Below are 21,317 nucleotides of genomic sequence, written 5' to 3' on the forward strand. Positions count from 1 at the left end.
AAATTTTTTTTTTTTTTTAAACAGTGCACTCCTAAGTCTTGTGTTCTAGGTATTTGAAATCTATTTTTGTTACTTGAAAATTTTAAACCAGCACCTTGCCAATTATATTTGATAGTTTCTGTAATCTGAGGCAGTAAAATATTCACTTGCTCATGTGTAAATGAGAGTAAGACTAAAAAACAAGTGCTCAGAATTGAAATGTTTAATTTATGCCACATAAAAAAAGTCAGCTTCACTGAAAGGCAGATGTAAGACAAACGTTTTACACATAAACTAGCATTCACATATGTCAGCAGAACAGTATGTATAGTTCAATACCAAGACCAATATGTTCAGCAGAACTATTTCCTCAATTTCCAAAACCAAATTCATCCTGTGAAAAGTTCAAATGTGAAACCTATATTTTGTGACTCCAACTCTATTTTCAGTACTGTAGAAATCATAAGGCCCTAAGTTTGCCCTCTATGATTACAAACTACGAAACTAAAACGCCAGCTCCGCTTTTAGAACCGCCTCCTTCACTGTCCCTAGAAGATGCCGCCGACTGGCCTTGTGCCTCTCCTTCGCCCTCTCCCACCAAGCGGATGTTGTAGCGTTCCCTGTACTCTGTGAGCTCCCGTCCTTTAGTCTGCATCTGCGTGTTGATGGACTCGATTATTTTGGAGATCTGTTGGGAAGAAAACAAGAAGAACTTTACTTCTAAATGAAAAGTTAGATTTGTTCCTTAAGTTTCCTTCTTATTTGGTATTAACTGGCTACATATATGCAGTTGTTAAAAGGAGAGTATTGACCTTTCAAGTATCTACTTTAATCAGAAATTGATATTTAAACAATCCAGTACTAATTTGAAAGATAATGTACTAGTCCACTTGATTTCCTTTTCTTCTCCATCACCTGTTCTTTGTTGGTTTCCAAGGCTGGTAGAACTTCTTTTACCGTCCTCTCTACCAACACTCCTCCTACTAGACGAAAGCATTTCCTCGAAGGATCCACTTCCCTCAGGGTGTCAATTACTAAGCTGGATGGATAAAAAAAAAAAAACAGTGAAAAATGACACCAAAAAGATATACTCAGCAGTTAGTTTTCTAGTCTGGTAACTGAAATAACTCTCCATGTCATTAGGCAGCGGTAATCTATTTGTCACTCAAAAAGGGAAAGCGGATACAAATGTGGCTATGATACCCACAAGCAAACAGCGTTAGCCTAGGTTCCAGCGGACTGAAACATTCAGCGGTTACATTTGACTGAGTTAGAGGCTGGCTAGTTAGCGTAGTTCATCTAGCACCAGCCACGGTTCAGAGAGAGGTCCAACATGGTTTTTACATTAAATTTCACGGTAGAACATTAGTTTATTAACATTAGTTCATTTTGTAATGTGTAGATCTTTTAAAAGACATGTTATTGTTGAAATAAATACAACCACACAAGTAGTTATGTATCTCGTTGTACACACGTTTTCCATCTTAAGGACAGAATGTGCAAAAATATTCCAACTGATGTGTATTGGATTGATCAGATGAAAACTGAGAAGAGCCTTCTGCATGGGCTCTCACAGTCATGTGTTTGCTTTCCTCACTACCATTTTCAAAGCTGAACAGCCAATCAGATGGCTCGGCTATGCCGATTCAACATGTTGATCTCAACATGCCGATTCAACATGTTGATCTCAACATGCCGATTCAACATGTTGAATCAGCCAAAAAAAGGCAGACAAAAGCCGACGTGTGGGGACGGTGCGGAACACACCGCAAAAGTCAGCCCAACTTCGGCCGGCGGTCTCGTTGGTGTGTCAGGGCCTTGAGGACATGTTTTTACGACATTGCTTGGAGTTCACAAAATATCAACGGCAATGCAGACTCCGCAACATCAGATCTATGGTGGCTCTGTCAGCCGGAGATGGTTATAGGAAATGTCTTTCTTGATTTAAAATAAAATGAGTAGACAGTGAATCAAAAGCTGTAGGTGGGAACATCTGCTTCCAACCTGTGCTCGTTGATCTCCATCTCCAACTCTGCCAGTTTAGAAGCCATACTGCGCTGTTCCTGGCGCATCCTCTGAAATGTCGCCACCACCTGTCACAACAAAAAAAAAAATACACCGTCAGCAACATGACACACACACACACACACACACACACACACACACACACACACACACACACACACACACTTGTGTCACATATAATCATTTTAATTTTATTCAGTACTGTAGTGATGAAATATTCCAGTTGTTTTCATCCCTAAAACTAATTATTTTAAATACATGCAATTGTTACATCTTCACAAAAACCGAGGTGCTTTCTGCTCTTCACTGTGCATCTTTACAAATCAAGTACTTTGGATTTATGGCTGTTGATCGGACTATAGTTGAGAACTAAGACTAAACCGTTACAGTATTACAGCAAAAAAACTAAAAACAAAACTAAATATTCACCAGTTTAAAATGTTAGGATTTACTACTTGTCTCTATGTCATTGTAAAGCATTATGTTTGGTTTGCTGACAAAACAAGCTGTCTGAAAAATGCCAAACATTGGCTGGTTTTAGACTCTGGTCTTCTTGAAGTACTCGATGAAAATATCTCTGTGTTGGACTGTTGGTTCGGGAAATTGTGACGCGTTTTCTGAAGTTCAAGAGACTAATAATGAATTCATTTTTTTAATTTTACAGACCCATACACACCAATATTAATTTATTAATTAAAAATCGGCAGAAATTAAACATGTAAAGTAATATTTGCAGCCCTGCTGTCATTGTGTTTTGCTGATAACGTTAATAGTTTCCAAAAGCTGCATTGTGAATGCAGGACTTTTATTATACTTATAGTATTATATAGCGATGTTTCTAGAATACTTCGTGTACCTTACGTTAGTAATCAAACAGGGTGTGGGAGGTCTTTGTTGATAAAAAAAATTGCTTCTGACACTTTTACTGGGCGAAACTTATTCACCGAAGCACACCGTCCCATAGAGGGGTAGTTACACTAAGTTAAATACACCTAGGTCCTATTTAAGTGTGTGTTAGCAGCACACACTCTTTATCAAAAGTGGTGAGAAAACAGAACGATGGCGATGGGGGAGCTAACGTTAGCCTCGGCTAACTGAGAGTCATATTAGCGGCTCTAGCGTCGCCGGACACGACTGAGCAACAACGGCAGCGAGTGTACGGACTGGAGCAGCCTGAGGTGGAAGAGAGGTGGAGGAGAGGTGGAGGAGAGGGTACCTGTTCGGCTGACGGGCCGGACTGTTTTCCACCGGCGCTGGTGCTGGATTTCCCAGCCGTGCTGCTACTGTTGGCCGCCATCTTGGAAGGGTGTGCTTGGAAGGACCCCGGGCAGAATGTTTAGCGCATGTTCACGTGAGTGCCTGTGTGAAAATCCAGCAGTCTAATGTCAATTTAATGTTGCAAGCTGCAGCTGGTAAAAGTGGAGCTGATTTTAATTACTTTACTGCTAGGTAGCTTGTGAATCCCCCGTGATTTATAGTCCTAACTTAATTTAACATGTAATAACATAATATCACATAATGCAGGGCTAAAGTCAAGACTACCTTTATCGAGTCCAAGACCATAGACAGTTGAAGACCTTTTGAATCAAATGCAAATCCTAAATCTAGCCATTTGATCAACGGCAATGTATACAAGGTCCATTTTCTAAAAATTTTTTATACTTGTCCAAACACAAATGTGACTGCGAAATTCAGTCTACTTATTTACTCTGAAAGATTTTCTAAGAAACAAAAGACCTAATTTCACAGGTTCTACATTTCATGACAGCTGATCAAAAATGGCCTTGTTCCTCAAAGTCCAAAAGAAATCAAAAAAAATGTAGATTATCCCCTTTGCGGTCAAAAGGAATGTCAAATAATGTATCTGTTGATTTATATTTTGTATTGTGAATCTAATTCTGCAAAATAACTCAAATGGTCAAATCAATGCTGTGGAGTAAAACACAATATTTATAAATGCACTTAGTTATTTCCACCACTTCCTCACACCTAGAAACCACATTATCGATCCACCTTTCAATATGCAATACAATAGTCAGTAGCGCCACAAACTACAGCCCCCAAGATGACCACGGACTGGGATGAATTAACTCCTCTCTGGTGTCCAGGAAAATGGAATACATAACAGTCCAAGTGCGGGATATGTCGCCTATACATATATATTTGTATCCAAACACTGCTCACCGTCAGACAAACGCAAACACTCTCCAGCAGGTGGAGGTGGTGTGCCTTAATGCTGGTTTCTAGTCTCTGATAAACAACAGAGAAGAAGAAAGAAGTCGCTGAGCCTTTTAACTGTCTATGATCCTTCCTGCTGCACCACACTGCTTTACGGTAATAGCCAACTTGTGTTATACTCTCAGACTGTATATATATTAACCATGGACTGTACCGGTCTATGATATTAACGGGCTATGGTTAAACAGGGAATGTGAAACGCTGTCTTGAGTCACTCCTTGGACCAATGTTCACAGCCAGGTGCATTTTGGGAACATCTGCGAAGTACTTGGCCTCTCTCCGAGCTGGCAGGAAACAGATCAAGCCACTAAACAGGTATGTGTATGCGCGACATGGGGAAACTATCTAATTGCGATTATTTTGACTGATATTGCGATTGCAGCATGAGTCATGCTATTGAAGGTAATGATCGTGATATCATGTTTGTATCACTATTCTCATTCTCAACCGGCACGATTGGTTCATTTACATTTTTAGCATAGTTAAACAGTTGCACATTTTGTTTTTCCCGTTTTGTATATATTTAAATAATTGTTCTTATATTCTTATATTTTATTCTTATATTTTGTTATTATTATTATTATTATTATTTCATGTATATTGTATGTATGTATATTTTTTGTGCTGCTGTAACACTGTAATTTCCCATTTTTTTGGGATCAATAAATATCTATCTATCTATTTATTTTCATTAACTAATATTAAATCTTTAAAAATTAAAATGATTGTGACCGTAAAGTTCATATCTGCAAAACATAAATGACTAAGATGGAATTCAGCATTAATAGAGTGCATAGAGTTTTTTTTATTTCAGATATTGCATTTAAACGGTGTCCCCATATCCTAGTAAGATCATCATGGGTGCAAAGCTGTATAACATTCTACAATGAATATACAACAGATTAACTAGCGCAGTTAATGATCAACCAGGGTTGTCCTGATATCTTTGCCAGTCATTCAGCTTCTGTGCACCGGACATAGTCAACAACCTCTTCTCCATGCAGGATGTCAACTTTACCTCACTCCGTGGTTGCAGTGTGTCAGGTGACAGCCACCCCGAACAAAGAGGCCAACTTCTCTGGCTGTAAACAGCTGGTGAAGGAAGCCAAGGAGCGAGGGGCCAGCATGGTCTTCCTGCCCGAGGGCTTCGACTACATCGGATCCAGTCGAGAGGAGACGCTGTCGCTGTCTGAGAGCTTGACAGGAGACACAATCTCACAATACGCTCAGCTGGCCAGGTAGAAAAACTAGGTTTTTTTCAATTCCTATTCCTAGGAAACGGGTCCGCTTCCCACAGTGAAAGAAAAGTCTTTCAATGTGGGGAGTAGACCCGTTCCCACACTTCTGGAAGATATGTTTCAGTAGGCTGCTGGCTAAGAGCAGGATTAACTTTTATTACTATTTTGGCTCTGTCCAAGCAAAAACATGTTTGTACAAAAAGATACAGAGTCGACAGGGTTTTGCTTCCAGCTTGTCTTGCGTCCAAATGTACTGTTGGCTTAATGAACAAATTAAAGAAAGAGAGTTTGTGTGCCATAGTATTTGGAGCTAATGAAGCAGCCTAGTTTCAGTATGTTTATTGTAACATAGTGTAAATACTGTATGCATTCGGTAGCCAAGCAAGGTTGCTTGGTAAAACCCTTAATCCATCAGCATGCAGCTACTTCTGTATTGTCTCACGTCTCATGTCGGAAAGATGTGAATAACTGACACTTTTTTAGGATTTCTACAGGTATTTTAACCTCTCCTTCTTCCAGAAAGTTGGAAGTCTGGCTGTCTCTTGGAGGATTTCATGAACGAGGACCTGATTGGGAGTCTGACAAACGGATCTACAACAGTCACATCATAATTAATGATAAAGGTACTGCTTATTGAACAAGCTCTCTTTACATTCTCTCACTTTCAGAAACACACTCGAAAAAACGATCCAAATCAATTCAAGGGCTTTTTGCATGCTTTTTAAGATCCACAGTCCATTTTTCCATTTTATTCCTTTTAACACACATGCTAACATTGCCATTGCACCCACAGGGGACATCATTTCCGTCTACAGGAAGTCCCATTTGTTTGATGTGGAACTTCCAGAAAAAGGCGTATCCCTTAAAGAAAGTGCCTTCACCATCCCAGGACCCTCCCTTGTGTCTCCAGTCCAAACTCCCATCGGCAAGGTGATTTTATGACATAATAATTATCACCACAAGTTGGCCTGTAAATGCACATGCATTTTTCAAATTAGGTGATTGGTTTGAGAAACCTACTGCCACAGAAAACTGTTAATGATACATATGTCAAAGGTAGACCAGCAAACAGTTAGGGGATTTCAGTGTTCTTGACCATTTGAAGCAGTGGTCTTCCACATTTTTTAAGCCAAGGACCCCTTAACTGTAAGAGAGACCGAGCAGGGACCCCCTACATATAAAGCAAACAAGTTGCATATTTAACTGGGCCTATAATAACGTGTAGGGCGGCCTCAAGCCTTTTTAGTGCATAGAATACTAAGCTATTAAAATAATAATTGTCAGTATGATTTCCTAAGTTACAAATGCATGTGGCACAGTGAATCCTTACAGTGCTGATCCATTTTTGCGACACAACTGAAGCATGGTGTCGCAACGTCATATCCGTGGTTGATGCTCCACGCCCCTGACTTGCAGCTATAGACAGAATCAGTTTACAGAATAAAACGACATATTTTACAAAGTTCCCTGAAAACTTTTGATGCGAGAAATAGCCCATGCAGTTGCTGAATCTGTCTTCATTTCAAATCGAGAAAGGTCAGACAAAAGATTTTTGTCTACTTCTACTGGATAGTCGCGTTCAACTGATTCATTTGCATAAAGATGGGCATCGGCCAGCTTTCTGACTGACGTGCAGCATTTTTTCCAAATACAGCGCTGTCTTCCCGGAATGCTTTGCGTGCACGTTGAAGTCACTTGACGTCACCCATAGGAATAGAGTAGAGCGCGGCCCAACTGTAGACAGTTAAAGATAGTGTCTATATATATATATATATATTATATATACAGTATATTTCTATGATCACCACCGTTAGGATTACCTGTATCTCTGGATGGCTACTTTAGTCACTACCTTACATACAGTATAGGCCAGTAAGCCTTTCATCAGTGGGGATTTAAATTAGCAAACAATATGTTGGATTAAGACATTTAATAAAATAAATAAAAACAATTTTAACTCTCAAAGATTGACAATATTTTGGAGGCCTCCCTGCAGTAACTCTGGGGATCCCCTGTTAAAGAGCCTTGATTTAAAGAAAGGCATACTGTATTTATTTTACTGTCACTTTAATGGAAAGAAACACATTTTAAAATCAGAAATTGTAAGTTTTGGCTTTAAGTCGTCAAACCATCCTAGGCTTGTACTCCTTGATGGAGAATATGTCCAGGCTTGTTTTAGATCCACTTTGGGCTTCCCAGCTGTAGTGTAACATTAAGATCTGTTCTGGGTCTTTGTTTTGACAATTCTTATTTTGCTGCCCCAGGTTGGCCTGGGCATCTGCTATGATCTGAGATTCCCTGAGTTATCGCTGGCTCTTCAAAGACATGGGGCCGAGATACTGACATACCCATCAGCCTTCACTGAAGCAACAGGAGCTGCTCACTGGGAGGTGGGATGAGTCATTATTTTTATGGATTACTCAAGCTTACAACGAAAGGATAATTATAATGTATAAACCCAAGCAAACACAAACTTCATGTGTTTATTCCCAGGTTTTACTCCGTGCACGGGCAATCGAGACCCAGTGTTTTGTCCTGGCGGCGGCGCAGGTCGGCCAGCACCACGAGAAGCGATCATCGTATGGCCACGCCCTGGCAGTGGACCCGTGGGGTGAGGTGCTGGCCGACTGCGGAGGAGAGAAGCCAGGCATGGTGCTGGTGGAGATCGACCTGGAGAAGGTCAGCAGCACCAGGAAGAACATGCCGGTCCAACAGCACCGCAGAGACACTGGTTTCTATCACAGTCTGGAGAAGACTTGACCACAAAAGAAGTGGAAAAATTCCAACTCAGTTTAGTTTTCTGTCACGCTGCATTATGACCACTTGAAGTAAAAATCAGCCCAGACCAAATGAGTCTGTAAATTACTCGTACTGGTCAGTAGGTGGTACTGTTGGCTAGTAACAATATAAGAAAGAACGGCTATGTGTGGATCTGTGGTACTGAATGGTTATGTAAAAAATTCACCTGTAACTTTTCCTTGATTAAAATTAAATACTGGTACTGCTGAAAGATTATAAACTCAAAAAACGGTTTTGTTTGTCTTCTGTTTCCATTATAAATAAATAGATAACTTTCTTCATTTGGGTTGATGGTATTACATCAGTCTCAGTCTCAGCAGAATGGTGATAATGAATAAAATGGTAAAGAAATGTTTAATGTCTTCATCGGGGCCCAGAAACAAGTCGTCTCTGTGTATAGCCTAAAATCGCAATCTTATATAAACCCTCAATTTTTCAATCAAAATATGTACTCATGTTGATGTTCACCATATTTATGTATTAATATCATCTTCATACATGTAAATGGAAAACCTTAATCCTTCCACAATAACAAATAAATGCCTTAAAACTGTCATTTTTTTTCTCATCAATTCATCTGTTATTTTTTTAAGATTCATTGATTACCATAACATGTCACAATTTTTCCAGAGTTCAAGGGGAGATCCTCAAATTTCTTGAACATAAAAGTATAGTCCTAACCTTTATAAACAGAAGTTGGTGCATTAACTAGCTTCCCCCCAGAGTAAGTATTAATGTATGAATATGTAGACCACAATATTTCAGCTGGTTAGGGTGGGGCTTTTTTCAACTATCTATTGGCTACAGCCGGGCAGTTTGTGAATTTCACCAAGGGATCAATAAAGTATTATCTTTTTTTCATAATAATACATCATAATTTATCTGTTAGTTCTATTGTATAATTAATCTGATCATGCAAAGTAACTAAATGTATCAAAAAAATGCAAAAAGTCAAATATTTCCCTCTGAAATTTAGTGGTGTAGAAGTATAAAGTAGAATAAAATAGAAATACTCAAGTGAAGTACCTTTAAAGAAGTACAGTGCAGTATTCCTCTGCTAGTAATGGGAGTACTTTTACAGTGCACTTCCTTCCACTACTGCACACTAGGCTACACATGAGCAGGCTTTATCTCGGCCGTTTGATTTGCAGTGACTGGATGAATTATTGATCAGCTGTTCTCCTTTTTGCCCGTTTTACATCACAGAGACTGTGGATGGGAGTCGCTGCTGCTGTTAGGATGGGAAACAGGAAGTGAACGTCACTGACACAGGAATGGGACTGAAATAGGAAAACACCATCATGATGAGGAGAACGTCAAATCCACTCGTGTAGGAAACCAAAATCCTCGTTTCAACTCCAGGAAAAAAAAAAGGATGAATGTTCGTGTCCGAGCTGAAATTGAGGCATCTGGAAGGTAACGTATGTTGCTTTTTTTTATTAGCGGTATCTTAATGTGTGTTTCACCCTCCGAGGCCATCTATCCATCCTCCTATCGCTGTCAAATTTTGGGAACTCACAAGTTGATTATTCACCCTTCTTGCTGCCCGAACACTGGTGCTAGCTTGCTCCCCAGCTAGCATGGTATGTCGGTGTCGATGCCGTGCTTTTTTGGTGAATTCGCTGTGAATTCACCGTTAGCTCGTTGTGAATATACTTGTGGATAAATTGACGCTTTGGTGGTCTCAGGCCTTTGGCTACTGAGGCTGTACAACCCAACGGTTGCATGCCAACATTTTCCTCATTTTGTGCTTTTTTTTCTGGACATTTTCACCATGAAATTTAGATGTAACGTTAATGCATGCGCGGCTAGCTGCTGAGCGCGTGCTGCAAATGACTGCTTTTTGTTGCCATGCTGACTGTCATGGTTGTTTTTCATCATTAGCATTACAAATCAAATCAGTATTTTGCTTGTGAATGCTGTCCTCTTGTCTACAAATTCGTTCTCTTCAAACGTTTTCCTCATTTCCTATGCACACCCTGTGGCTGAATGTATAGACCAGGGTCAGGGTGTAATGTTAACTTACCGTCTAAGCAACTAGCTAGAGTGTAAAAAGTTAGGCTGGATATTACATTCATACACACGTTTTTTTTTTTTAATATTGAGGTTTTCTTGTTTTAAAATCACCCTTCACAGTTATAAAGGTTTCCCCAGTCTGTTTTTTTAATGCCAGTTCAATATGACACAAAATGGCTTTCCATCACATAGGCCATTGGCTTTTACTATTTGGCTGGTTTGATTAGTCAACTGATAAATTACTTGATCAACATTAAATTATTCTGCAATTATTTTAAGCAAAAACACCAAAAATGTACTGGCTACAGTTTCTTAAAAGTGAATATTTGCTGGTATTCTTATTCTTCTTTAACAGTAAATGGAAAATCTTTGGGTTCTAAGACCTTTTTTTTGGGATAAATTAAGCAATTTTAAATATAATCCAATTTGTAAATGGCAGTTTTTCACTATTTTCAAAAGATTTCTATAGGACTTTTAATGAGAAAATGAATTTATTAAGTTCAGTGTTCATAGCCTAAGCTAACTTGCAATGCCAATCTTTAGACTCTGCAAAATACAGATGAATCAATAATGATAACAATTGTTTGCTTAAGCCCTGATATTTTTCTCATTATCAAGATCATTAAGGATTTGTTGCATTAACTATAACTACATTTAATTGTAAAAGTTGCTGTGGCTGAGGTCTGATAATAACCAGCTCTAAACATAAGTGATGATTGGTATGGACCAGTAGTGCTAGAGCTAAGGACTACTTTCCGATTACAGATCGGTAACTTCATTATAAATTAATTTGATCATAAAGTTGTTCGGTCTATAAATTGGGGGGAAAAAAGAGTGAAACGTGCCCGTTGCACGTTCCCACAGCCAAGGTTATGTCATCAAATTGCTTGTTTTGTCATCAGTCGAAATCTCAAAGGCACTGTATCCATTTCACGACGATACAAACCATGAAAAAAAAGTATATAGACACAATTCATAAGCAGGAACCCGGAAAGTGTTTGTAATTTTTGCATGTTGAATGATGAAGTTATCAACATTGTAAATAATTTGTTGATTGACAAACCCTTTTAGGACTAGCAGACATCATGTCAGACATATTGAGGCGAGGGGACTGCATGTGCAGGGTGAGCTGGGATGCTGTATTTCAGGCCTTTTGTATGTAAATTTAAACTACTGCAATTTAGGGGTGGGAATCACCAGATGCCTCACGATGTGATATCATCACGATGCCACGATACGATATTGTTGTGATTTTTAAACATATTGCAATATTCTGCGATACATTGCAATTTATTTCCTTTTTTCCAACTTCAACTATCTTCCAATTTCAAATGGTGTCCCCAAAAAGAAACTTTGTCAACATCTGTTTCATCTTAAAAGATTGATTTCTCTTTCTTCATTGTATTGCTGCAAAAATGGGATTGTCAAGCAGACAAACTGCCCAACGCACATATAATAAAAGTTTGATACTTATGCATCGATACAGTATTGCCACGGAAAGAATCGCATTATTAGGCTGGATCTAATTTTTCCCCACACCCCTACTGAAAGTGTCTCTACATGACACTCAAATTTCATGAAATATTAAAGATGATTTGTTTACTCTGAACTTCATATTTGTGGGGAAAAATGCAAATTGAAATGAAAAAATACGGAAGCCTTGCTGTCAGTGCGAGTAGTTGTAAGCCTGATCCTGATGTAAATCCCCTTTTACATTAATTTTAATCATTTCACACAGCCCCATTTACTAACTAAGACCTTACATGTCAGCATGATGCCCTTGACACTAAAAGGTAATGTTAAAGTTAAACATTAACCCATAACCTTTTCATTCCATCCCTGTTTTCAGGTATGTAATTGTATATTTATGATTTATGATTAGCCATCTGTCCTCTGACAGCAGAATCAAGTCTCTTCCCACCCTGTGGTACAGACAGGTCTAACCAAAGGCACTGCCTCGCTCCTTATTTGATTTGCCATGGCTGTTGGTTTAATCAGCGCTCCTGATCGGGTTACGTCTGTCTGCAGTGTTTTGCAGTCATGTCGTTAGAGTTTCATTCACAGTTACTTAAATATGTCTTTATCTCCCTCCTGTCTGTAAGATCCCCTGCTGTTTTCTTACTATGGTGTTCATAGGAAGTAGGAGGTCGGATTACACGCAACACGTCAGCCTTTAAGTAAGGCCTGTGCTTTCTCAACGATTAGTAGCACACAATTACATCGTATAATTAGGTTTAGAGTCACCTTGATGAACTTCTGTGACAAATCCCCCCACCCCCCTTGAGACAGTAACATGATATGTAATTTACATGATCTGCAGGTTTGTATGATGTAAACTAAATAGTTTAATGAATAGATTAAGTAATTAGTTCATTATAACTTAAATCCATTTAAAGCTGTAATTTCCACTTCTAGTATCTGACATTAATTTTAAAGACAGAGATTTTTGTTTTATTCAAGATATTTGTTGTCCTGAGTATTCATTTCTCAAACTGACATGACTCATCAACTGCACATCTCCAGCAGTAAGTCAGTGCTGCATGTTGACGTGCTGTTAATTGTGAGTAGTGGAAGCTCCCTGTTGTGTTGGAGCTGCTGTACGCTGCATGTTTTGCCACAAAGTGATCCATATATCGATCACCCGCTGCCCTTTGAAGAGCACTTTATTGGCCCTGTCTATGGAGGAGGTGGGAGCTTGTCAGTTAGAGGGAGGGCAAAACGCTGAGTCACATCCCAGCAGCAACAGTCGCCTGGGCAACACCTCCATAGTGACCAGCCGGAGGAAGATAACGGCCCTCGCTGCTCAACTAGTTGTGTAACATCAGCAGACTCTGCAACGTTTGTTCCCTCGCTGTTGATCATGCTGCTGTTATCGACTGACACACACACACACACACACACACACACACACACACACACACACACACACACACACACACACAGACACAGACACTCACACTCTCCTCCCTCTAGCCTAGCCACATCCTCAAACACAAAAATGAAATCTGACTCGTAGGATAGTAGCTCCTCAATTACCAACACATCCTAGCCTCCCTGACATATTTATTGTTTTGAAACATGAACAAGTATACTGCAGACTGTCATAATTATAGCTATCAAATGTCACCAGCGGTGAGACATAGAACAAAAGATGACAAGTCTAATTGAACCAGACCATTGTAAGAGGCTCAGCAGCACAGTTTATTTAATATCAAAACTGTCTTTCTGAAAAGATAATTGCACACTTGACACTTAACATGCATTTTGTACTCTCACTCTAATTTGCCCTGGTTAGCAATGACGCATAAATCAGCACCCCAGTGTGTTCAAATTAAGCCACAAAAGCTTAGTTTAAGTCCAAACAAAATAGAAGAAGTACTGAAAGTGTGATTAAGTAGAGTAGTTTAGATTTCAGACTGGTATGAGGTTTTCTTCTCGAATCATGACTTTTGTGCAGTGTAACTAGAGGTCGACATCACATGAGCTCACCTAGAGGATCTCTGCCTTGAGATCGACTCTGCAAACAAGCGTAATTGAATTTCCTGGCCATGATGATTTGATATAGCGCAAAGGGAAGTCCTGTCTCTTGGTGAATCAGTGCGATTGTTGCCACAGGGAAAGTTTCTCTTCCCTGTGTGCCTCACATTATAGAGTTTGTGCTAGAGTGGATGAGTGGTCTTCAGTTTCACTGTTGGGGTTTGCGGCAGGCTTTTGTTCATCATAGCTTGTGCCATAACATAGTAATTTACTATCATAACAAAGTGTCTGGATTTATTTGTTAGAGGAGAGGGACTTTCGCCCCAACACCCCATGTTTTAAAGCAAAGGGTCGGCACTGTTGCAAGCCATTTTTTTCATGTGAAATAAATGTGAAGTAAAGCCTGACCAAAAATATTGTCTGTGGCAATATATTAGCCCATTGCAGTACAGAATGCCAAAAATATGCTTGTGGCAGTTTAAAAACATTCTCTTTCCTTGGCATTCACTTTCTGTATGCACTGGATAAAATGATTGTTTTGTTTCAAAAGCACTTTTCACATGTTTTTTTTGCGACACCTACTTTCTAAATCTATCGAGCTGACTCGCAGTTTTCTTTTTCTTCACTTCCTTTTCATTGTGGTCTTTTTTGAATGTCAGCACATGCAAGACAAATCCAGATGACATAGAAAGTTGAATCTGTTCAGGTCAATAAAAAGGAAACTTAGAAATCTATTTAGTCTTTTTTTTACAGATATAGAGAAATATATAGTCGCCAGTCAAACCGTAAAGCATTCGTGAAGTTCAGTCAGGCTGCAGCACCATCTGTCTCCTGAAGTCTCTTCTTCTCTCTTTCTTTATTACTGTGGGACTAATCATGCCTTGTGGCTGATATTGCTATAAATATCTTATCTTTTAACCTTCAGGAGTCATGTGCTCCTCCTGGTGGGGATCATTTAGGTCACGTCTGTCAGTTTGTGGTTACAGATTCTTGTGTAGTCCCCGCATCTTCCACACGGGGGCGGGGTTTAAGCAAAGGGGACCAACTGTGTGCTGACGCCACTCTGCTCTCTTTGGTCCAGCAGTTTTATTATCATAATCATGCTCTCATTGTAGGGAGGATGTCCATGTGCCATCTTAATCCCTCAGTCTATAAATACACCCCTCGGCTGTGCAGCATACAGAAGATCATAACATCCATGCCAAATATCTTGACGTTCTAACCATTAAAGGAACCAAACAAATTAAGAAAAATATAAATTGAAAAAAACAAACAAACAAAAAAGCTGGGAACTTCATTCCTATTTGCGTTATGCATCAAAATCCAAGGTATCTTCAATATGTAGGCCAAGGTAATAGAAGGTAATACTTCATTTTATGGGTCCATGATTTCCTAATAATTTCCTAGGAGGTTTTTTGATAGAACTGTGTAATTTGGTACGATCCAACGAGAAAATAAGGGTTTACTAGAGAGAGAAACTCAATGTTTACCCAAGTAAAACATTTAGTTGTCATCGGAAACTTTATTCTCCATATATGTTGAATTGTGTGCTTTCCTGTAGACATAAATTCTTTTTTTTATAAAAATAAATTATTCGTAAATGTTGCAAAAGAAAAGAGTTTCATAGCTGAGATATTGATTTTTATCATAGTTGCTAGACTCCCCAGTACACTAGATTAATTGATGGTTTGAATCTACAATCATAGGTCGAATGTATTTTTCTTCTCTGGTAAAGGGGTCCAAATATTTGTTCTCAGTCATTCTACCTCTTCATTAGCATGGTTGGCGTTCTCTGACAGTCAGCATTCATCTAAACTCTAAATGGATGGCCTGTATCCCTTCCCTCTCATCCCTTCCACACCTCATGCCCTTTTTCTTTGACTTAATTCTCCATCCCCGTGTGGTCCGGCGGTTGCAATATTTCTGTTATCTCTCAAGGTTATCTGCACCTTGAAAAATATACTTTCTCAAATTTTTGTATTTGTGTGTCTGTGTTGTGAAGTTTTCTTACCAGTAATCTTTTCTTTTTTCTTTTTTTTTAGCTAAGAACACTTAAACATAATAGGAAATGTACGTGGATTGCTAACAATGGAAATGTCAGAAACACAACAGACAGTAGAAGATTAAAATTAGCAATGAAGGACCTTTTTAAAATATATAATATGGGCAGGGTCTGTGAGAGGCTTGCTGACATTTAAGTCAGTGATCTAAACAATATTGACTATTAAATAGAGTATATTTTGATCTGGTGACAATTTCTAAAAGAAGGGTCAAACTGTGTATCTTTGTAATTCTTTAGAATAATTAAAGGACTTTGTGGGCACTTCTCATGTATGTTTGCTCTTTTCGTTTCCCAGTGACGGTGCCAGTTTCTTCATTCTCCAAATATAACTGGACACAAATGTGATAGATACAATAAAAAAATGTGTGTGACCAGATGATTGTCTCTCAGTTCAGGCTTTTGTTGTTTGTCTGAGAACAAGCTCTGGGAACTGGTTAGGTTTCTCTTACCGCTCAAATGATGAAGATAGATGGAGATTTTTTGCTGGACCATGAATAAGTGTATGACTATAATCTCTCCATCATAGCCTCACTGTGGGCCTGTCTGTCTTTGCTGTTTTTCTACTTCACCCTACTCATCTGTGACCCACTTCAGTCTGTAGACTCTATAATCTAGCATCCTCACAACACAGTGTGTATATCTCCACAACTCCCCTCCCTCCCTTCCTCCCTCCTTATCATCCAGGGCACCGGTGTGTTGCTAAATGGAGTCAGAGCAGCTGTACCACAGAGGCTACTGCAGGAACAGCTACAACAGCATCGCCAGCGCCAGCAGCGACGAGGAGCTGCTGGATGGAGCCGGCGTTATCATGGACTTCCACACCACAGAGGACGACAACCTGCTGGATGGGGACGCTACCTCCCCAGGTAGGGAGAACGGGATACCTCCAAATACCTCCCCCAAGCTGTTTTGATTGGTTCTGGAGCTTTTGAGCTTCCCCCCCTGTGACCCAGGCTTGACGAACACTGAGCCTCACCCTCCAATCAGATAGGACCTTTACTTGAATTCTCAGGGAGCTTCCCACTGTGCCCCATTCTTTCTGTTGCTGCGTCTTCAAGTCCAAAATCCAGTTCATCTCCTGTCTGAGCAGACACGTTGCTGCTCTGGTTATGAGTCACCCCGCTGCTGATGTCAAGACGCATCAAGCGTGTGTTTGCTTGTGTGTGTTGCTGTTCTGTGGCACAGTCGCTCTGCCATTGGCCCCCTCCTCATCTCCATCCACACCCATCAGCTGCTCTACATCCCGTTATGTCACACTCTGCAGACACCTGCTGCCCAGCATCCACCCAGCATCTTTGTTCTGCTCCTGTTTTGTCTGAAACAGCCTCACAAATGGTTATAAAACTATGAATCAATATTCAAATGGAAAATAAATATGGATATAGACAGCCAAAGTCACTTTTTTGCCTGCTGATAACCAAATTATCTGAACACAAGGAATTATTTAAAAATCAATTAGCCTTGAGAAGTTTTGACTGTATCACATGGTCTTCATTCAGCAATTAGTGAGATCCTCAAGTCCAAGGGTAACAAATGATAAAAAAGTTGAGGTGATAGCCAATCAGAGGGAACTAATTATCAAGTTAATTTAAAAATTGCGCAATTTCTTTGGTCGGTCATTAACGTATTTGGCTTTATAACCATTTGTACGATTTTTAATTATTGTTTTCAGTTCATTTTAAGTAATCATGTCTTTGGTTGTCTTGCACATCCAGTCTTAATTGTCGTTCTGACCAGAACTACAAACATAACAATGACTTTATTATTTTGCATGGTTTTCATGATTTTTCCTATTTGAATCCATCATCTTGACCTGGTCACCTTTTCAACAATATTGCTTCCTGTTTGCTGCAGTTTATTTTGTGGTCTCACCACCACTTTTATGTGGGCTTGCTCATTGTTCCTACTCTTCCTTGTCTTGTGGCTTACGTGGATTGGTCTTTCATGTCAGGTAGCAAACAATGAAAGATAGGCGGGTAATAATACAAACACGTGGCAGAGGCTCTTTTTTGTTTTATTCATAAATGCGTCATCATCTGACCAAGTATAGAGCAGCTTAGGAAGAGTGTGGTGTACAAGTGAGACACAGTGATTTTAGCTTATAAAAAATATACAGGATTTATTATGCACTTGTTAAAGAGTGTGTTGTACCAGTGGGTTTTCTGCTGAGTTAGATCATATGTTCAGATCATCATTCATAGTCGGACTGCTACGAATGATCTCTGCCATGCATTTGGCTGCCATGCTACATCATTTTAATCCTACCTGTCATTCCAGTGCACACGCCTCTTTTTCATTCATTCAGAAGCTCACTGGCACTCTGACCGGTATATCTTGTGACCCATCGACATCCGATCTGCTGCGTCCTGTTTGTTGTTGCTTGTCTGAGTGAATCTGGTGATTTCCCTCTTTAGTTTTGAAATGAAGCTGGTCAAATAGAAAGCGCACATGCTGAGGGTAATGGGTCTAAGGTGTCAGCTGGGGGGAGACTGAAGTTAACAAACTAGTGTGTTAATGTTGTGTATAAACTCTGTCTATTTAATTTGGATAATTAGGATTAACTACCTTTTTTTTATTTGTGTCAGCTTGAAGACAAAATTAAAAATATAAACACACTTGTATGGAAAGTTGTGGTGCAAGTAAACTGGACTAGTTGTTTGTAGAGAACAGACATTTCTCCTGCTCCTAATTCTCTTATTATCTGCCTTCTCCCTTTTCTGTTGTGCAACTTTTTTCAGTTTAAGTCTGAACACAGCTTTTCCTGTTTTGCACTGATGAGAGTGCAGCAAGACTTGCTCTGTTACAGCTCTCTTTATCAGGCATTATCAAGTCATGCGGATGGTTGGCACAAAACCTGTAATGTTTCTGTTAAAGTGAACATCTCATGCTCAGAAGCTGAAAACTGTGCTCCTTCTTGTGTTCAGTGTTGACAACATAAAAGCATAAAACAGTGAGAGCGTTTCTAAGGATACAGTGTGCACTAATGGAGAAAGCTGTGAATCTTATAACACTTATAAGCAGGTAATTGAAAGGCTTATGTCTTTTTTGGCAATATATCTGAACATCTAAAATGCGCATTTTGACTACCATTATCTTGTATTTTCTGTAGGAATTTACTGTCTGCATTGCATTGTAGCTACACTACAACCAGCAGCAGTGATAGATAGCTCAAAGTGAATTGTCTACTGTCTTTTGTTGTATGTTTTTTTATTGCAGTGTAGTAGCAGTGATATAATGACTCTAGAGTTTAACTCTAGTCTATTCATTATTAAAAAGGAGACTGTGGGTGACCAGGCTGTTCAGTAGGAGACACACAGGTGACTTAACTGTATGGACGACCATGCAGCAGTGCAGCAGGTTAGTAACAGAGGGGCGATTGTATGGAACAAGATGAATGGAGGTAGTGCTGCAGCAAAGGCAATATTGAAGATGTATCCATCTTCTTTGTTTGCTGTATTTATGCTCAGTTGTGTTTAAAGCTCAATACCAACATTGGGATTCCAACATTAGCATTTAGCTCAAAGCACAGTTCATGTTTACAGCCATACAGTTTGCATGTTATCACGCATATTAACTATTTAATGTGAGGTTAGGCATCACATTTAGTATGTTAACGTGCTAATGTTAGCTTGTGAACATGTTGTTAAAAGAACATAATGCAATATTTAGCATGTTAGCTCAGAGAAGAGGTTGTGTTTATCTACTGTATGTTCATGAGGGTTTGGCTTGCATAGCAGTGTCTCCAGTCTCTGCCTGGTGATTAGCCCCTCTTTCTTTTTCTCTGAAACTGGACCTCTGGGCAGTTAACTATGGAAGGCAAAAGCATGGGGTAACCCTAACCTACCACCATGTTTACTGTCACTGCTGATACAAATGGAGAGCGAGCTTCATTGATATGTTGCAACAATGCATAATTGATAGGTTTCCTACAAATATTGAAGAAATCTGATAACCACTGTTGTATAAACCCGGACATAAAATCGGTCAAACAATCATTTATAACTACTATTTAGCCTGTTCTGTTGTCCTTTTTTTGTTTTTATATTTTGGATTGAGTGTAATGTATTGTGTATTTGCTTGGGCTCCACCTCCCGCTCTTGTCAGTTTTCTTGATTTTTGTGTGACACCCATATGTGTGGACTGACATTCCCATGAACCCGTTTGGCTGCAAGGTGTCGGTGTAAGCTAGAGTTTCAGGAAATCTTTGGATGGCTGTTCTTCCTTGAAGCTGGTGTGTTGCCTGTCTCTTGGTGCTATTTTTAGGTAGAAGTGAGGGTGGGTTCATGGGGAAGCTTGTAAAGCCCTCCTCTGGGCTATGACTGCAGTGTGACTGCACTCTGTTGTCCCCTGGAGAACTTTGCTGAAACTTTTTGTTTGCTCGGAACAAGTAAAGGGAGAGCAACAGAGCAATGCTTTGGGGGAAATTTGAACCGAAAAGGATTTATGCTGTTACATTTTACCTCGCTGGATTACTGAGCCTTCAAACTTAATGTTGTTTTGCTGGTTTAATGTCTTTACTGGGACTTGTTGAGCAAAGAAGTAGCAAACTATGGCTGACATCAACGTTGTCATTGCCTGGCAACAGGAGCCCTGCTGAAAGGTAGGTCTTGGCTATTACAGACTTCTTTTTATATGTCATAGTGAAAACATAGTTACAGCTTGTTAAATGTCAGGGTCCCATTGTTTAGGCCTGGGAACTGCAAGTTATGTGGAAGAGCCTGACTTAAGCTGCGTTGTTTCATACAATAACACATATTTACACCAAGTTTACAAAACAGCTTCTGTCTTGAAACAGTAACTGTGATCGCCTACATTCAGATTGGCTTAAAGGGGCTAGAGAGGGTTTCTCTATATTAGAGTCAGTACAGTCTGTCTTGCATTATGGCACAGATGCTGTGAGACGTCCAGATAATATCTCACGTTTCACATCCTCCCTGTAGAGAGAACACGAGCGAGGGAAATTGAACAACTGCTGTGCGTCTGACATTGATGTCCCTTTATTCTTGTTTCTTGCTGCAGTCTCTTTTACAATCCCCAAAACAGTATTTAATTTTCTCTTTGTATGCTGGAGGAAAGGCAGCCGTGGCAGTAGAATCTATTCAAAAATAACCAAAATAACTCCAATGGGCAAATAGTTATTGAGCCTTGTCCTTGTTTGTGCAATCAGAAAGCTTTCTTTCATTTCATTTATGATTAGGGTAAGTGATTTTGCGTTGAAATGGCAAAATACTGCTGTGGAAAAAAAATTCTTTTATCAGTTTGGGCTGTAACCAGAGATGGACCGATCAGGCTTTTTCTCTTGCAATATCAATTCCAACACCTCAACTCAGAGTTTTTGCAGATACCATTCATCAGTCTGATACTACAAAGGCTCTCTCTTCCTCCAAATTTTGAAGAATATGTTAGCATCACTGGCGGGAGCTCATTTTTATGTAAGGTTACATGAGGCCAGGGATTGCTGTGCCACTGAAAACTGAGTGACT

The 21,317-nt window shown here is 39.5% G+C and overlaps 3 protein-coding genes across 8 annotated transcripts in view; 2 read left to right on the plus strand and 1 right to left on the minus strand.

Moving 5' to 3' along the window:
* pfdn2 (prefoldin subunit 2) overlaps positions 1 to 3,369 on the minus strand; it is a 4,204-nt gene extending 835 nt beyond the window's left edge. The window contains exons 1-4 of the mRNA XM_032544555.1: positions 3,221 to 3,369; positions 1,984 to 2,072; positions 895 to 1,018; positions 1 to 667 (exon numbers count right to left, since the gene is read on the minus strand). The exon at positions 1 to 667 is cut by the window's left edge and continues 835 nt beyond it. Of these exons, the coding sequence (XP_032400446.1) occupies positions 476 to 667; positions 895 to 1,018; positions 1,984 to 2,072; positions 3,221 to 3,301 (486 nt within the window). The 5' untranslated portion in view covers positions 3,302 to 3,369 and the 3' untranslated portion in view covers positions 1 to 475. The remainder of the gene's footprint in view (positions 668 to 894; positions 1,019 to 1,983; positions 2,073 to 3,220) is intronic.
* Positions 3,370 to 4,263: 894 nt separating this feature from the next.
* Positions 4,264 to 8,490, plus strand: nit1 (nitrilase 1). 2 transcript variants are annotated; one of them, XM_032544550.1, is made up of 7 exons: positions 4,264 to 4,338; positions 4,431 to 4,557; positions 5,247 to 5,480; positions 6,000 to 6,103; positions 6,274 to 6,410; positions 7,745 to 7,870; positions 7,974 to 8,490. In XM_032544550.1, the coding sequence occupies exons 2-7, from the start codon at positions 4,469 to 4,471 to the stop codon at positions 8,238 to 8,240; spliced, it is 957 nt and encodes a 318-aa protein (XP_032400441.1). In that variant the 5' UTR covers positions 4,264 to 4,338; positions 4,431 to 4,468; the 3' UTR covers positions 8,241 to 8,490. The 2 variants fall into 2 exon arrangements, with proteins under 2 accessions (XP_032400441.1, XP_032400442.1); XM_032544551.1 differs by lacking the exon at positions 4,264 to 4,338 and having other exon boundaries at positions 5,196 to 5,480.
* A 972-nt stretch (positions 8,491 to 9,462) lies between these two features.
* The window catches only part of clcn3 (chloride channel 3), a 39,408-nt gene continuing 27,553 nt past the window's right edge, over positions 9,463 to 21,317 (plus strand). For 3 of the 5 annotated variants that reach the window (XM_032544536.1, XM_032544533.1, XM_032544537.1), the window contains exons 1-2: positions 9,463 to 9,695; positions 16,519 to 16,700. In XM_032544536.1, the coding sequence (XP_032400427.1) occupies positions 16,538 to 16,700 (163 nt within the window). In that variant the 5' untranslated portion in view covers positions 9,463 to 9,695; positions 16,519 to 16,537. Of the gene's footprint in view, positions 9,696 to 16,518; positions 16,701 to 20,162; positions 20,435 to 21,317 lie in introns of those variants that run through there. The other 2 variants (XM_032544535.1, XM_032544538.1) reach the window with 2 other exon arrangements.

Source organism: Etheostoma spectabile, chromosome 19 (assembly GCF_008692095.1).
Source record: "Etheostoma spectabile isolate EspeVRDwgs_2016 chromosome 19, UIUC_Espe_1.0, whole genome shotgun sequence".
In the NCBI taxonomy this organism is placed as follows: Eukaryota; Metazoa; Chordata; class Actinopteri; order Perciformes; family Percidae; genus Etheostoma; species Etheostoma spectabile.

What these genes read in the sequence shown, in the direction of transcription:
- nit1 (XM_032544550.1), top strand. Translation starts at nt 4,469, where the DNA reads ATGTTCACAGCCAGGTGCATTTTGGGAACATCTGCGAAGTACTTGGCC. An exon ending in CAGATCAAGCCACTAAACAG is followed by an intron (nt 4,558 to 5,246) that starts GTATGTGTATGC and finishes TTCTCCATGCAG; the next exon opens with GATGTCAACTTTACCTCACT. An exon ending in CAATACGCTCAGCTGGCCAG is followed by an intron (nt 5,481 to 5,999) that starts GTAGAAAAACTA and finishes TCCTTCTTCCAG; the next exon opens with AAAGTTGGAAGTCTGGCTGT.